We start from the raw sequence: 17,596 nt of genomic DNA, 5'->3' as shown, positions 1-17,596 counted from the left end.
AGTGAGGCCCAACAATATCATCAAATATCTCATGGCCTCAAACTGATGAGAACATTTTCCATTGTGTGGATTTTATTCTCTTCTTCCATCCCTGCTTACTTTTCATTTAACACCCACCTTTTACCTTATTGACATCCCTGAAGCATCTTGCTTGATACTCCCGGTTCTCCCCTCCTTCTCATCTCCCATTCTCTCATCGTGTCCTTTCCCTCACTTCTATCCTTTGTTCTTACCTGTTTTACTCACCAGCCTATCCCCACCCTCCCTATATTCTCATTCATTGCTTTACTCCAATCCTATCTTTCTCTCACACTCACGTATTTTCTTCGCATCCTCATCTCAGCCCATCTTTGTAGTCCAATGGCTCCAAGAAGAGATCATAGAGAAGCCAACCTCTGGAAGCAGCCATGAGAGAGTTTTAGGAATGACACAGAAGAGGGACAGTGGCATTGCCAGGACAGGGTCAGTGGCCTTCCCAGGGAGGGTAGAGAGAAGATAAAAATCAGAAGTGAATAGGCTGAAGGCTGGATAAAAACCAGGATGAGGAAATGCTCCTATTGGAGCTATAAGAATGTGTTAATATTGAGTCATAAGAAAAGTCATGATGCATTTTGGCACAGAAAAACAGAAAAGTAAGGCATGACTTCTGATGATCCAATAGAATAACATTAGAAAGAGGCATCACTGGGGCCAGCAGGTGGTGTGATGGTTAAGGCGCTGCACCCCTACGTGGCTGACCATGGTTTGAGTCCAAAGACTTGAGGTGGCTTGAAAATCATGCTGGGTGCATGTGTGTGTGTGTGTGTGTGTGTACCCAAAATTCTGAGATAATGGAGGAGAAAGGATATGGCATGGCTATCACCCCCACGGGGTGATTTCTCACTTTCCCTCTCTCTTTCTTTCTCTTTCTTTCCAGTGAGTGATCTCATGGAAGAAAAAAAATCTCAAAAAAAGAAGGACCAGCAGATGGTGTAATGGTTGCCAGACTCCCACGTAGTTGACCGCAGTTCTAGTCCCAGACCTGGTGGCTTAAATCTGAAGCTGGGTGTGTGTGTGTGCGTGAGTTTCCATAATCCTGAGAGGAGAATGAAAGAGAAGGGATTTCAGTGTGGCCACCCCCCAGGGGGTGATTTCTCACTTTCTGTCTCTTTGTCTCTCTCTGTCTCTTCGGCGAGTGCACTTGCCTTATAGAAAAATCTCCCCCACACCCCCAAGAAAAAGAAAGAAAAGAAAAGAAGAAAGACATCACTAAAAGCTGAATAGTCAGAAGTAGGATAATGAAAAAGAGAAGGATGTAAAGGGAGAAAAAGTGTTATGTATACTTGCTAAATACATTTAGGAAGTGAATGGATTAGTATTAGAGATAACAAAACACAGTTAAAGACAAGTTTTAATATATGTGTACAACATGTTTTTTATACCTTAAAAATCCTATCAGTACATGAAGGAAAGCAAGAGAAAGAAAGACAGGAACAAAGGAAAGAAAGAAAGGGGCAAAGGGAAGAAGGAAGGGACAGACAAGGAAAGAAAGGAAGGAAGGAAGATCCAGGGAATACATTTATTGACATATTTCATGAGCAAGGAGGTTTGGGAGAAAACAGACTCTGGAATAAAAGGTTGCTTTGGTTATTCTATATCAGAAATTCTAAGGATTAGATGGCAATGCGAATGTCTACTTTATCAAAGGCTTTATTATATATGTGAGGAAGGTGGCATCAAGTAAGAGAAAAAGACATGGAGAGGATGGAGATGGGACATACCCTTTTTGTCCTTAAGTTACACAGAGTATGCACTGAGTTTTTATTTAAAGAGGTCTTTCTCTCTATAGGCCCTGCTGTCCCCTAAACATCACACAATGTTCTTTTTTTTTTTTTTGAGAGGTTTTTGCTATAGGTCACGTGAGCTCACCAGAAAGACAGAGACAGAGAGACAGAAAGTGAGAAATCACCCCCCACCCAGGGGGGATGGCCATGCCACAATCCCTTCTCCTCCATTCTCCTCTTGGGGTCTTGGGCATGCATGTACACCTGACACACATGAGTTTAAGACACCAGGTCCAGGACTCGAACCGTGGTTGACTATATGGGAATCCAGCAACATAGCCATTACACCAACTGCTGGACCCACAGTATTCTTAATGTAGGAGTGGAGAGAAGGAACCGATGTTTTTAGAGGTAAAAAGCCAACAGGTGAATGAAATCTACTTTGGCACTGGGCTGGAAAATAAATCCACACTGATCCACTCTGATCTGGAAGAACTTCATATCCCCACAAGAGACTTTGTGGTGGTTATTCTTTGACAGACTGTTATGAACTAAATGACTCATCCCTGTAGAACATAGCTGCCCAGGTATACAGGCTGCTAAAGTTCAGCTCTACCCAGAAAGGGGGCTAAGCCAGAAACAAGGAAGCCACTGACCCAGGAGCCTTGCTCAGCAGTGCCCAACTTCATATTCCCCATCTTCATTGTTCTCTGTAGCACTGATTACCATGGGATGTGCTGTATTTGATGCTTATTTATTCTGTCTACTTTTATGCCTGTGAGTTGCATGAGTGTACAGACTTTTGTCTATGTTGTTTACTGATGCACTAGTAGACTGTCTACATCATAGAAATAATTCAATAAATATTTTAAATGAATAAATGGCTTAATTATATAAGGTGTCCTTATAGGTCAAACACATAGCACAATCTTCAGGTATCAGGAGATTAAAAAAAATGGTTGTAAGACACTTGTTTTCTAGTTACTGCCTTCATGGGAAATCTTCAGTCCAGAAAAGGCAGAAAAGGAGGGATTCTATCATTTCTCAGGTCAGTGACCTCCTCCCCACAAGTACCCTCCAGAGAGCACCCTGAACATCGGGGTTTCTGAGGCTGTAGATAAGTGGGTTCAGCATGGGGTTGATAACGGTATTGAAAATCCCAACCCCTTTATCCTTGTCTGAAGCTTCTTCTGAACCCAGACGCATGTAGTTGAAGATCCCTGTCCCATAGAAGAGGCAAACCACAGTGAGGTGGGAGCCACATGTGGAGAAGGCCTTCTTCCTGCCCTCAGCAGAGCGAATCCTGAGCACTGCAGCTGCCACGTGGATGTAAGAGGTGACGATGAGAACCACTGGTGCTCCGACCATCATAAAGCCCATGGCAAAGAGTAGCAGCTCATTGAGTTGGGTGCTGGAGCAGGAGAGCTGGAAGAGCTGTGGGAGGTCACAGTAGAAGTGATTGACCTCTTTGGGACCACAGAAGTCAAGGGTAGCTAAGGCAATAGTGTGGGTCAGTGCATTGGTGAAGGCACAAGCCCAAGACATAGCCACCAATATCCTCTGGACTGTCTGGCTCATGCGGGTGCTGTAGGTGAGGGGTCGGCAGATGGCCAGGAATCGGTCATAGGCCATGGCTGTCAACAGGAAGCAGTCCATCCCACCTAGAAGGTGGAAGAAGAAGAGCTGGGAGAGGCAGGCATCATGGGATATTGTTTGCTTATGGGACAGGAGACGACCCAACATGGGAGGGACAGTGACAGTGATACACGCAACATCCACCACTGATAGATTCCCCAGAAAGAAGTACATGGGGGTGTGGAGTTTGGACTCCACCAGGATGGCTGTCAGAATGCTGAGGTTGCCCCCAACTGTGACCAGGTAGGCCAAAAGGAAGAGGACAAAGACCAGAGACTGTAGCTCTTCTGTTTTCACTAAGCCCAGTAGAATGAACTCAGCAACAGCTGTCCTGTTAGTCCCAACTTCTGGCTCCATGAGTTCCTGTAAAATAATGTCCCAGGAGAACATGTGTTAGTCTAATCAATTCACTTGTTCAAAGGCTGTGGTAAGTGTGTGGTTGTCTGGGTGAATATTTTCCCACTCCTCAGGGTTCACCTCTCCCATTGACCTTGATGACCTCAATGCCTTTTCCTGCTCTTAGTTGAGATGTTTTATACCACCATCACCTCCTCCCTTTCATGTCCTGCTAGATGAAAGGATCAGAATACTTCAGAAAATAGGGACCAGCAGTTAGCGTAATGGCTATGTTGCTGGACTCCCGTGTAGTCGACTGCAGTTCGAGTCCCAGACCCGGTGGCTTAGAACTCATGCCAGGCGCATGTGCGTGCGTGCCCAAGATCCCGAGAGGAGAATGGAGAAGGGATTGCGGCGTGGCCATCCTCCCTGGGAGGTGATTTCTCACTTTCTGTCTCTGTCTCTCTCTGTCTGTTTGGTGAGTGCACGTGCCCTATAGCAAAAACTTCTCCCAAAAAAAAAAAAAGAATAAAAAAGAAATAAAAAAGAATACTTCAGAAAATACACTAAGATATAAGCAGACTTCCTTTTAAATGTAGTAAGATTTAGATAGAATTTCCCTAGTTTTCTTTGAGGGATAAACCCAAACTAATAAGCAGATTTACAAATAGAAATCTCACTATTTCCTGAGAAACTAGAAAGCGTTGGAAAACAACATAGGTTTATAGGCTTCTGGAAATTGTGAAGATCACACGAGGATACAGCAAACATCAGAGAAAATATACCCAAAATTGTGGATGTTAAATTGACCGGACAAATACATTTCTCAGGGTGAAGGCCCACCCTCTAAAGTTTAAATACAAAGTCTCTCATTCTATAAATAGCTAGTGTTCTCATTATTATTTAAGTTCTTACACTGAACTCTGATGAAGAGCTTATTTAAAATGATTCATTTTGGGGGTTGTGGTAGCTTTGAGATAAATTTTTTTTTTAAAGAGAGGTTTTGCTATAGGACATGTGTGTTGTCCAGAGAGATGGAGAGATAGAAAGTGAAAAGTCACCCCTCAGGGGTGGCAATCTCTTCTCCATTCTCCTGTCAGGATTTTAGGCACTCATACACATGTGCCCGGCTTGAGTTTTCAGTTACCAGCTCCGGCACTCGAACTGCAGTCTACTACAAGGGACCATAACCATTATGCCATCTGCTGAGAGAAATTTCTTAATAGACACAAGAACAAGTATAAATAAAGGGAAAAGGCTGTAGGACGATGTCTCATAGCAGAGTTAGAAATGTGAATAATTGGAGCCAGCAGGTAGCATAGTGGTTAAGGCCCCGGACTCCCATTTGGCCGATCAGAGTTCAAGTCCCAGACCCGGAAGCTTGAAACTCACTCTAGGAACATGTGCATACATGTCCAAAGTCTTTAAAGACAATGGAGGAGAAGGGATTGCAGCATGGTCATCCCCTCTAGGGGATGATTTCTCACTTTCTCTGTCTCTCTAGCAAGTGTACATGTCCTATAGCAAAAATCTCTCAAAAAATCAATAATTTTAAAAAGTAGATAATATATATTTCAAAAACTAAGAACTATTAACAAATGTGCACAACATAATGTCATATTCACTGTTGAATGTGAATATATTGATAATTTTTATTTGTATGCATGCCTTCAACATCCATACTATAGCCCGCAAAGAAACATTAACTATATGTTAACCAGAAATCATAATTTTAAAAATAAACATAAATAAAATTATTTACTCTATTTTGTCTGCACCTTATCTTTAATCCCAAAGTTATAAACATGGTTTGTTTGTTAGTAGAAATTAGGGTTAGTGTTTTCAGATTTCATACAGAGCTCAGACTGTAAAATATCAATACCTCTAACAATAATGGAATGAATTGTGCTAGTTTTATGGAGTGACATCTTACCCCCCTTTTTTTGGGGGGGAGAGTTTTTTGCTATGGGGCACGTGTGCTTGCCAGAGAGGTAGAGAGAGCGAGGGCGAAAGCAAGAAATCACCCCCTCAGGGGGTATGGCCACACTGCAATCTCTTTTCCATTCTCCTCTTGGGATCTTGGGCACGCATGCACACACGCCCAGCATGAGTTTAAGCCACCGGGTCTGGGACTTGAACCGCAGTTGACTACATGGGAGTTCAGTAACATAGCCATTAGGCCAACTGCTGGTCCCCTTATCTGTGAACACACTAGATTGGAATCAGATGATGGGAAGCAGTTGGAGTCTGGTAACAGAAGGGAATGTGCTGTCAGAACTTGAGTTGAGGCAGTGCATTCAGGAGCAGGTGTGGTTACGGAGATGCCAGAAATCAGAGAGCTGTGACAGTAGGACTGATCCAGCTGTCTGGGGATATATACTTACCCAAAATATTTTTGTTTGTTTATTATTATTTTTTTAAAAAATCTATTGCATTTAAAAATGGGGGAGTGAGTACCCAGTGAGTAGTGTGGACTTCTCTGGTCACAGTGTGAATCTGAGAAGCAGATGAGGCAGGACTGAATGGATGTCACTCAGGCAAGATGATTGTGTAGTCTTCAGGTGAGATACAATTGTAAAAGGAGTTGCACGGTGTGTAGTGTGACTGGGGCTTACCAACATCAACGACAGAAGTAAAGGCAAACTACTCACAGACTATGAATCAATAGTATTGCAGCGATTGTTCATTAGAATTACGTGGGGCCCTGGGGCCAGCAGGTGGTGTGGTGGTTAAGGGCACTGGACTCCCACATGGTTGATCACGGTTTGAGTCCTGGACCTGGTGGCTTGCTTCCTCACTTTCCCCCTCTCTTTCTCTGATTGAACTGGAAAATTATATAAAAAAAAAGTTAAATAATTCTTTAAATAAAAATAATTATGTGGGACCTTTAAAAAAAGACTGGTGGGGGGACCAGCAGATGTCATAATAGTTACAGAGTCGACTGAGATTTGAGTCCCAGAACCAGTGACTTAAAACTCATGCCAGGCACATGTGCATGCATGCCCAAGATCCTGGGAGGAAAATGGAGGAGAAAGGATTGCGACATGGCCATTTTCCCAGGGGGTGATTTCTCACTTTCTGTCTCTCTCTCTTTTTTGCATGCACCCTATAGCAAAAATATCTCTCTATTAAAAAAAAATGCTGTTAGGGTCAGCAGGTGGCGTGGTGGTTATTAAGGTGCTGGATTTCCTCATGGCTGACTACGGTTTGAGCCTGAACTGGGCAGCTTGAAAATAATACTGGACACATACGCAAGTGTGGTCAAAATCCCAGGAGGAGAAGGGAGGAGAAGGGATTGGGCATGGCCATCCTCCCTGGGAGAGTGATTTCTCACTGCCTCCCTCTATCTCAGGTGAGTGCATGCACTCTATGGTAAAAACTTAAAAAAAAAAAAAAAAAGCTGATGCTCACACTCCACCACCAGGCCAATTAAATCAGAGTCTCTGAAGTTGAGACCTATACAACAGGATTTTTCAAAATGCTGACCGGATCATTGCCCTTTCAGAACTCTACTGAGCTGATAGTTCTGAATGCCAGCTTTTTCTTTCCACACCCTCATATTTAAGACACAGTCTTTTCTCCTCTTACTTTTATTGATAATACATAAGGGAGAAGAGACAATAGCTTAAAAGATAACACAGACATGTTACTGAAACTTAAACTATCTTACACAGGTTTGGAAGTCAATATTTCCACCTGCAATTCCTGACGCTCAAGTAAACTAGAATCTTAGATCTCATGATTATTGGAATCACTTGGGGAGCTTTAGGAAGAAAATACTCATGACTGGGCCCTTCTCCAAGGATACTGATTGTTTTAATTGATTGCACATGGGCATGGGTACTTCACTAAATCTTTCTAAGTGGTTCTAGTGTCCAGCAAGAATAGAGAACCTCTGATTTGCAACCTGAAAGGTGTGATAGTGACTTCTTGCTCCTGCTTTTTATTGCTTTGGTCCTTATAAAACACAGAAGACCGCCAGCCCTTCCAGGTTATGGAGACCCTTCCACAAAGACCCCTCTACCCAGGCTTGCAGTCAAGGCAGTGACCGCAGACTGACCTACAGTTGAAAGCAGGTAACATGCACCTTAGTGAACCCTCTGTTGCAGCAAGAGGACATCTCCAATGTGAGGCTATCTCAGTGACCAATCTTCCAAATAAGATCTCAGCTGTGTGCCTTCAGTCCATTGGGAAACTGCAGAGGGACTGCCACATGGAGTGAACTTGGATGTGGTCATCTCCATGATGTTCTTTAAATTTTAGGATGACATCTTTTGGGAAAGGGTGGATATCATTCAAAGGATTGTTTATCATTGATAAAACCGGCAGTTGATTAACACTTTGCAAAATGACCAATGAGTAATAACAGGTTTAATATATGTTATATTAAAGAAGAGTAACTACTCTTTGTTTTTCCTCTCTAGCACCTTTTAACAAAAGGATTAGATTTGAACTGCGAATTTGCACCTTGTTCCTCGTGCTTTATTTTTATTTTATTTAATTTATTTTTTTAACCATAGGGCACATGTGCTCGTTTACAAGAGACAGAGAGAGGGAAAGTGAAAATTTATTCCCCAGGGGTGATGGCCATGCCACAATCCCTTTTCCATTATCCTTTCAGGATTTTGGGCACACATGGACATGTGCATAGCATGCTTTTCAAGCCACTGGGTCCAGGAGTTGAACCACAGTTGGCCATATGAGATTTCAGCACCTTAACCACTACACCACCTGCTGGCATCCCCTCATACTATTTTAGCTGCAGGCAATGGCTTCCCTTCAACTTTACATGCCCAAGTAATTCAAGATTTGACTCAAATGCTGGTTGCTACATTAATTCTCACCTGAAACTTCATCTAGAAAGAATCTCCTCTCTCTGTCTCTTCCTCTTTCCTAAATTTATACTACACACTATTTCTTTTATTTCTCTTATAGCTCAGTCAGTTCTCTATGGAGTATACAGACTACTTTTCTATAAGGATAAAATACAAGTTTAATTCTTTTTTAAAGAATAACACTTATGATAATACTTTACACATAGTATGTACTCCATGCTTTTAAAGAGATAATGCCTATTAAACAAATAAGTTCAAATATCTATATAATTTCAGAAAAAGAAAAAATCCATATGAGTAGAGTGTCATGGAAGACTTCCTAGACATTTTGGAATTTGGGTTAAATTTTCTGAACGTGTTGGAATTTGAGTTAAATGTTATGATTTAAGATAGGCACAAGGGTCAGTGCGCAGTACAAGGCTGTTGCAGGGCTAAGTTTCCTGTGTGTTGATGGGACAAGTAGGTAATGTAACAATCCTTGTATGGACATGCTTCTTCTCAAAATAAGGCTTTTGAGAGGAATATTCTTTACAGAGAAGTAAGTCATGGCCAGGGATGGAAGAACAACAGAAAGACTACTGGCAACCCTCAGATGGTAGAGACAGAGCTTGCTTTAAATTGGGGATTCTGGCAAAATCTCTGAGCATCTGAGACATCCAGGGCGATAGGGCCACCATGGGACCCACTGGGGAGTTCTCCTAAATAACAGTTCTCAAGGCTCTCCTTCCTGACATGTGCCAACTCCCCACTCTAGAATCCACTCCCTCATACTTCAGATATGAAAAGGCTCAACAAGACCCTCTAGAAAGAAGGTTCTAGGCTGCCTGCTACAGTGAGTCCTGGGTGGTGAACTGGACTCAGCAAATCCCCTCTGACTTATCCCTAAAATATCAGAGAGCAGGCTTCATTCAAGAGAGAGGTATAAGTAAAAGGGACTAGATAGGAGCCAGGACTTCTAGGTTATAGTCCCTGGTCTTCTCCTAAATAGTTTTCCCTCTCTGGGGCATGTGTTGCACCATGTATAAAGGCAGGTTTGAGCGGATGGCAGCAGGAGCCCCGTCTCTGTTTAGTAAGAGCAGAGGAAGGACATGTGAGAGTACTCACCCTGGAATGGGCATGGAATCCAGTGTGATTTCTTCTGGGAAGAAGGTGAACAGGTTTTCAGACCCAGTTTTCAACCCAGAAAGGAAGTAAGAGGCTCTTCTATTTAAGAAATGATGGAAAACAATCTGGAATCTTGTCTGTCATAGAACTATCTGCACTATATCACGGTGTCTGGGGACCTCAAAAATGAGCCCTCCCAGTAGTCAGGAGAAGGATGGGGAGAAAGATACCGAAAAGGAAACAGATGGAAACACCTCACACTTTCTGTTTCTAGACTTCTTTCTCAAGAAAGGCTTTCTCTCTGGCCCTGGCTTTATGGGCACTCGCTAGGGTGGATGATGCAAGCTCCACTTCTTGGTGGTCACTCGATCTAGATGATTTGTCCATGTCCTTCAACTCCCTCAGGATGTTCAGACATGCTGTTGTGGTTAGCTGTGGTTTTCCTAAGAGGGTTTTCAAACCAGAGCATTTAAGCAGAGACAAGTCAATTTCTTCATGTCAATTTCTGACTTGTCTTGGACCCTGGGGGAGGAACAAGGCTTCAAAAGATGGCAAGATGGAAAAGCTCTTTTCAAACCCAGCCTCCTAACAAGTTCTTACCCTTTGGTGCTTTCTCTCTTGGGGTCTTGTTAGTGGGGGCCACTGAGACTGCATATTGGGGATCAATAATGATTCTGGAAGTAGTGGTGGAAGGGCTTTCTGGTCCCAGAAGGACTGATGGGAAACTTTCAGCTAATGTGATTTCATTAGTCAGGGTCTTAGTGATTGAGAGCCCTGATGCTTCAGTTTTTCATTTTAAAACTGTTCATTTTTATTGTTTCTATTTCTTTGCTGAGATTTTCATTCATTGACAACATGTCTGTTTTATTTTAAATTTATAATATTATAAACATCTATTAATTTAAGCCTAGTGAGTATACATATTTATAGAGCTCAGTGTGAGTTTTTAATATGCGAGCACACATATCACAATCAAATCAAGGCTATCAACCTACCCATAACTCAAATATTTATCATTACATTTAAATCCTTTCTTCTAGCTATTTTGGAATATATAATAAATTATTTATTTATTTATTTTTGAGAGGTTTTTGCTATAGGGCGTGTGCGCTCACCAGACAGACAGAGAGAGACAGAGACAGAAAGCGAGAAATCACCCCCCACGGGGGATGGCCACGCCACATTCCCTTCTCCATGCTCCTCTTGGGATCTTGGGCATGCATGCACACATGCCCAGCGTGTTTTAAGCCCCCGGGTCCGGGACACGAACCGTAGTCGACTACATGGGAGTCCAGTGACATAGCCATTACACTAACTGCTAGTCCCATATAATAAATTATTGTTGAAGCCAGCAGGTGGATTGGTGGTTAAGGGACTAACTCTCACATGGCCAACCACAGTTCAAATTCTAGACCTGGTGGCTTGTGAATCACTCTGGGCATGTGTGCATGTGTGCCCAAAATCTAGAGAGGAGAATGGAAGAAAAGTGATTGTGGAATGTCAGGCCCCCAGGGAGTGAATTCTCACTTTCTCCTTCTCTTTGTGTCTTTCCGAGAAGCTCACAAGCCCTATAGCAAAACCTAAAAATAAGATAAACTATTGCTGACTACTGTTACCTTACTGTACTATGGAACAAGTTAACTTATTCCTATCATCTGTCTTCTTGATTGTTCACCAACATCTCCCTATTCCCAGTCTCCTTCTCCTTTTCCCAACCTCTAGTAAGCAGCATCTGCTTCTATGTGGTCCTCTTCTTTAGTAGCAACATGGGAGTAAGGACATGGGATTTTTCTTTTTTTTGTGCCTGACCTCATTTAACATAATGTCATCTATGCTCATCCATGTTGCTTTGCATGACAGGATTTTATTCCTTCTAATGTCTGAATATGAATAATATTTGTGTAGGTATATGTCTATGTTTGTGTGACTTTTTAAAAAATCCATTCATTTGTTATGGACACTTGAGTGATTTCCTGTCTTGGCTATTGCAAACAGTGCTACAGTGAACACTGTTGTATAAACATCTCTATGACATACTGATTTTCCTTTCTTTGGACATTTACCTAGTTGTGGGATTGCTAGATCACATAGCAGTTCCGTTTTCAGTTTTTTAAGAATCCACTATACTGTTTTCTATAATGGATGTACTAAATTACACTCCCACCAGCAGCGTATTGTAGTTCTCCTTTCTCCACATGTTTGCCCGCATTCGCTATTTGCTGTCTTTTTTTCCTTTATTAGACAGGGAAGGGAGGGTGGGGAGAAAGACAGAAATAGGTGTTTTTTGATAGGGTTTCATCATGCCATCATCTTCCTTTACCCCAGCCTCTCAATTAGCTAGGATTATAGGTGTCTGCATCTATGCCTGGTGTGTTCAGATTGTCCCAGGAACTGAACTCAGACTTCCCATGTAGCTTCCAGCCTTCCAAGCAGTGGCTTAACTGTGTATCTCTGTCATTGGGCATGTGTCTTTGATAATAGCCATTTTAACTGGGGTAAGATGATATCTCATTGTGGTTTTTATTTGCATTTCCCTGATGATAGCCACATTAAGCATTTATTTTTCATATGCCTATTGGCCATCTATATAGCTTCTTTTGAGTAATGTCTATTCAGATCATTTGTCAGTTTTTGAGTTGAACCATTTTTATTTTGTTTTGTTTTATTTGCTGTTGAGTTTTTTGAGTTCCTTCTATATTTTGACTATTAGTCCCTCATTGAGTGTATAGTTTGCCAATATTTCCTCCCATTTTGTAGATTGTCTTTTTGTTCTGTTGATTGTTTCCTTTGCTGTGCAGGAGTTTCTAGTTTGATATAATCCCATTTGTCTACTTATGCTTTTGTTGTTTGTGCTTTTAGGTCTTTTCCAAGAACTCTGCCCAGATCAGTGTTCTGAAATATTCCCCCTACATTTTTTTTCTTGTAGTTTTATTTCTTATTCTTAAGTCTGTAATGCATTTTGAGTTGATTCTGCATATGGTGAGAGATAGAGGTCTAGTTTAATTCTTCTGCAGATGATATCCAATTTTCCCAGCACCATTTATTGAACAGACTATTTTTCTCCAATGAATGCTCTTGGTATTTTGTAAAAAAAAATTAGTTGCTGGGACCAGCACATGGCATAATGGTTACGTCACTGGACTCCTACGTAGTTGACCATGGTTTGAGTCCCAGACTCAGTGGCTTAAAATTCACAATGGGCACATGTGCGTGTGTGCCCAAGATCCTGACAAGGGAATGGGGGAGAAGGGATCCTGGTGTGGCCATTCCTCTTGGGGGATTTCTCACTTTCTGTCTCTTTCTGTCTCTCTGGTGAGTGCATGTGCCCTACAGCAAAAATCTCTCTCTAAAAAAAACATATCAATTGCTTGCTTATATATAGACTTATTTCTAAATCTGTTCAGTTGGTCTATGTATGTGTGTGTGAGTGTGTGTGTATGTATATACATATATATTTTTTTCCAGTCTCATGCAGTTTTGATTTCCATAACTGTGCCATATATGTATATATATATATATACACACATATATTTATATATAAAATTATATGATTATTTAATTATTATTTTAATTTTGTTAGCGTCACATGTGCTTATGAGAGAGACAGACAGAAAGTGGGGGAGGAGTGAGAAAACAAGCTGCCAAGTTACCAGGTTTGGGATTCAAACTGCTGTCAGCTATGTGGGAATCCAGTACAGTCCAGTACATTAACCACTATGCCACCTGCTGGCCCCATCATATATTTTGAAATCTGGTAGTACGATGCCTCCAACCTTATTTTTTCTTTTCTTTTTCTTTTTTTTTGCTCAGAATTTTTTTTCATTCTTTTGAGTCTTTTGTGGTTCTCTATACATTTGTGATTTTTTCCCTGTTTTTGTTTTTGAGTGATTTTTGCTATAGGGCATATGTGCTCACTGGAGAGACAGAAATTGAAAGTGAGAAATCACCCCTCAGGGGTTATGGCCATACTGCAATCCCTTCTCCTCCATTCTCCTCTTGGAATTTTGGGCACACACACACACACACAAGTGCCTGGTGTGAGTTTTAAACTACCAGGTCCAGGACTTGAACCATGGTTGACTACATGAGAGTCCAGCGACATAACCATTACACCATTTGCTGCTCCTTTTTTTTTTTCTATTTCTGTAAGGAATGCCATTGACATTTTGATAGTGTTACATTAATTCTGAAGATCCCTTTGGGCAGTAACACAATTTAATAATATTAATTCTTTGAGTCTTTCTATTTGTGTGTGTGTGTGTGTGTGTGTGTAGTTTCTTAACTTCTATTTATCAGTATTTTGTAGTTTTTAATTGTAGAGCTATTTTATCTCTTTGATTATATTTATTTCTAGATATTTTATTTTGTTGTAGCTATTATATGTAATATTTTTTTCTTAAATTTATCTTTCAGCTAGTTTATTGTTGGTGCATAAAAACATTCCTGATTTCATATGTTGACTTTGTATTTATTGAATTCATTTATAAGATCTAGAAGGAGCCTTTTATGGATTATTTATGCTTTTACATATGTCATGTCAGCTGCAAAGAGGGATAATTTGACTTCTTTTCTAACTTGGATGTCCTTTATTTCTTTTTCTTGCCTTATTGCTCTGGCTAGGACTCTCAGTATTATGTTGACTAAGAATAATGAAGCAGACATCTTTGTCTTATTACAGCCCTTAGAGGCTTTCAGCTTTTCCCCATTTGGTATGATGCTAGCTGTGGACTTGCTGTATATGACCTTTATTGTGTGGAACTACATCTCTTCTATAACTAATTTGCCGAGAATTTTTATCATGAAGATATATTGATTTCATTAAATTTTTTCTGCATCTATTAAGATGATCTTATGGTTTATGTACTTCATTCTACTGATGATATTTATTAATTTTTTTTGTAGTTTTTGCTATGGAGTGGATGCACTTGCCAGAAAGAGACTGACGGAGGAGACAGAGGGAAAGTGAGAAATCATCCCCAGGGTGGATGGCCACACTACAATCCCTTCTCCTCCACTCTCATCTCAGGATTTGGGACACACACACATGCGTGCTTGGCTTGTCTCTCAAGCTGTCAGGTCTGGGACTAGAATAGCACAGTCAGTCATGTGGGATCCAGTGCCTTAACCACCAGGCCATCTAAAGGCCTCCCTCTTTTATTGATTTGTGTGTGTTGAACCATTCCTGAATCCCTGGATAAATTACACTTGATTGTAGTGCATGAGCTTTTTAATATGCTTTTGATTTGGTTTGTTAGTGTTTTATTGATGACTTTTGCATCTGTGTTCGTCAGGAATATTGGTCTATAGGTCTATAGTTTATTTGTTGTTGTGTTCTTGTCTGGTTTTGCATTAGGGTAATGCTGGCCTTGTAAAATGAATTTGGGAAGATTCTCACTGCCTTTTTTAAAATTAATTTGAAACTCTTTGATTCTGTTGGTTTCAAAATCTAGTTTATTTCTGGATTGGACTTGATATATTTTCTTTTCATTCAAGAATGTGTTATATTTTACTCATTCTTCTTATGCTGGGTTATTTTGGATTGTCTCCTGGATTCTGTGAATATTAAGATATGGAGATTCTAGATTATATTTCTTGAGTATTATTTGTGTGTTTTAGCAAATAATTCTCTTGACTGGCCTTGGATTGAAGTCTGATTCTTGAATGGCAGCTCTAATCTCAGTTCAAACATCTTTTTCTCTGAAGCATATTTTATATTATTGTATATAATATAACACACTGTATCTACAAATCAAAGTTATGCTTTATTTTGTAGGAACAATTATTATAAATGGGGAAATTATGAAATGTACAAAATAAGCTCTAAATATTAATATATTAAATAATTGACTTAAAAAGAAATGTAAAAGAAAAGCATCCCTGACAAATGTTTGCACAGCTTTCAGTGAAAAAGTTCCCCTTTTCTCCTCATGGCAAAAAAAGGGTGTTTTAGGGAACCAGCAGTTAGCATAATGGCTATGTCGCTGGATTCCCACGTAGTCAACCGTGGTTTGCATCCAGGACTGGTAGCTTAAAACTCACACCGGGTGCGTGTGCGTGCATGCCCAAGATCCCGAGAGGAGAATGGAGGAGAAGGGATTGCGGTGTGACCATCCCCCAGGGGGTGATTTCTCGTTTTCTGTCTCTATGTCTCTCTGTCTGGCGAGTGCATGTGCCCTATAGCGAAAATCTCTCCAAAAAAAAAAGGGGGGGGGTGTTAAATGTTTCCAACACAGAATCATGACAGTTGAAATAACTATGGATATGTAGTCACCCTGATTTCATCAATACACATGGTACCTTGTATCCCACAAACATGTACAGTATTGTTTGTCAATAATAAAAAAATAAGAACATCATCACTGAGAGAAGTGATGAAGTGAGAACCATGTCATAGGTCTTCCCCAACAGCTTTATGGACTCTGGAGGAAGCTCCCTCTTTGTATCCCTGAAATTTTTCTAGAGACTTAAAAAAGATCAGAAAAGAACCATCTTTTCCTTATGGCTATTGACACTTTTAGCAGGAGAGACCCCAAAGGCAGGCAGTGTATGTGGACAGTTAGTCAACAACTTGGATGACATTTTAGAAATAAGGTTGGATAAAATAACCCAGCCTCATTTCTTATTCAATAAACCTTCTTCCTGATATTCTAGGAAACAGGAATTAAGTCCCCTGTGTACTTTTTAAAGCACTTTTAGCAAAACCGTGCAATATTATTTTCTTCTTTGTAGAGAAAGTGGGCTACAATAATGGTGTCATGGCTGGTATAGTTAATGCTGAACAAGATAGAATGGGAAGCTCACATCTCTCATCCCTAACCCATGAACTTTATTCCCACACTTTCTCCTTTTGCTCATCAACAGTCGAGGCATCTAATTCCATTCTCCATTCTGTCTCACCTCCCACTCTAGCTCTCTCCCACATTTGCTCTTCTCCAGTATCTCTGTCCTTCCTTCTCAACCTCTTTGCAGGAAATTTTATCCTATTTGTCAATATTTCTCATCTTTCCTCCTCATTTTTCCACCAATTCTCCACCTTCAACTTTGTGTTGCTCACCTCCTTTGTGTCCTTTTTTTTTTTGTTTCTTTCCCATATGTTGCTCACCTCCTTTGTGTCCTTTTTTTTTGTTTCTTTCCCATAAAAGTCCTTTCTTCCCCATAAAAAGAACTATAAGGAAAATAGTAATTATGAAAGTGAATTTTGATTAGAAATAAAAAATGCAGAACTAATAAACCAGTTTGAAATCTTTTTTGGATGGGGGAAGAAAATGGAACTTAATTTTCTTTTTTTTTTTTAATTCATTTTCTACATTAATTCACTATATACCATCACAACACACAAATGAATTTTCCATCCAAAATACACTGTGCATTGGCTCAATCAAGCACATCAACATACATGTTCTCAGCAAATAATTTTCCAATTCTTATGTTCTGCATACCTTGCCTTTTGTTTTGCCATCCTTGATTCTCCATCCCCCACCCTCTGCTATGTCCCATCCTCCTCCCCCATTGTCCCTGGCATCCACGGTTGCCCTCCATACCTCCCCCCCTCCATTCAATTGTTCTGCCAATGAACTTAATTAGTCTAAATATATCCAATAGCTAGCACAGCTGACACATACCTATACATGAACCCAAGTCTGACTTTAGGCATAAACCCCAGTGAGTAGAATGAACATACTATAAAGTAGTACCCAGCTGGGCCCATACAGCTCGCTGCAGTCGTCAAATATGCAATTTTTTTAAAATGATACAAACAGTTTTACCGTTTTTTTTTTCTCCTGCAACTTTTTTTTTTTAATTTTTTTATATTACCTAACATTCATTCCCTGAGCATCATCACAACATACTAAATGTGGTTTCCCATCTAGGATAAACTGCATAGTGGCTTAATCAAGCATGTTATCATCAATAATATTCCAT

The 17,596-nt window shown here is 40.5% G+C and overlaps 1 protein-coding gene across 1 annotated transcript; it reads right to left on the bottom strand.

Annotated features, from left to right (window-relative positions):
* Positions 1 to 2,807: 2,807 nt before the first annotated feature.
* LOC102499041 (olfactory receptor 3A2) lies at positions 2,808 to 3,767 on the bottom strand. Its single transcript, XM_014583829.2, has one exon. The coding sequence runs from the start codon at positions 3,753 to 3,755 to the stop codon at positions 2,808 to 2,810; it is 948 nt and encodes a 315-aa protein (XP_014439315.1). The 5' UTR covers positions 3,756 to 3,767.
* Between the last annotated feature and the right edge of the window lie 13,829 nt (positions 3,768 to 17,596).

Source organism: Tupaia chinensis, unplaced genomic scaffold, assembly GCF_000334495.1.
Source record: "Tupaia chinensis unplaced genomic scaffold, TupChi_1.0 Scaffold144899_1, whole genome shotgun sequence".
Taxonomy (NCBI): domain Eukaryota; kingdom Metazoa; phylum Chordata; class Mammalia; order Scandentia; family Tupaiidae; genus Tupaia; species Tupaia belangeri.
This window is presented reverse-complemented; position numbering and strand designations above follow the sequence as displayed.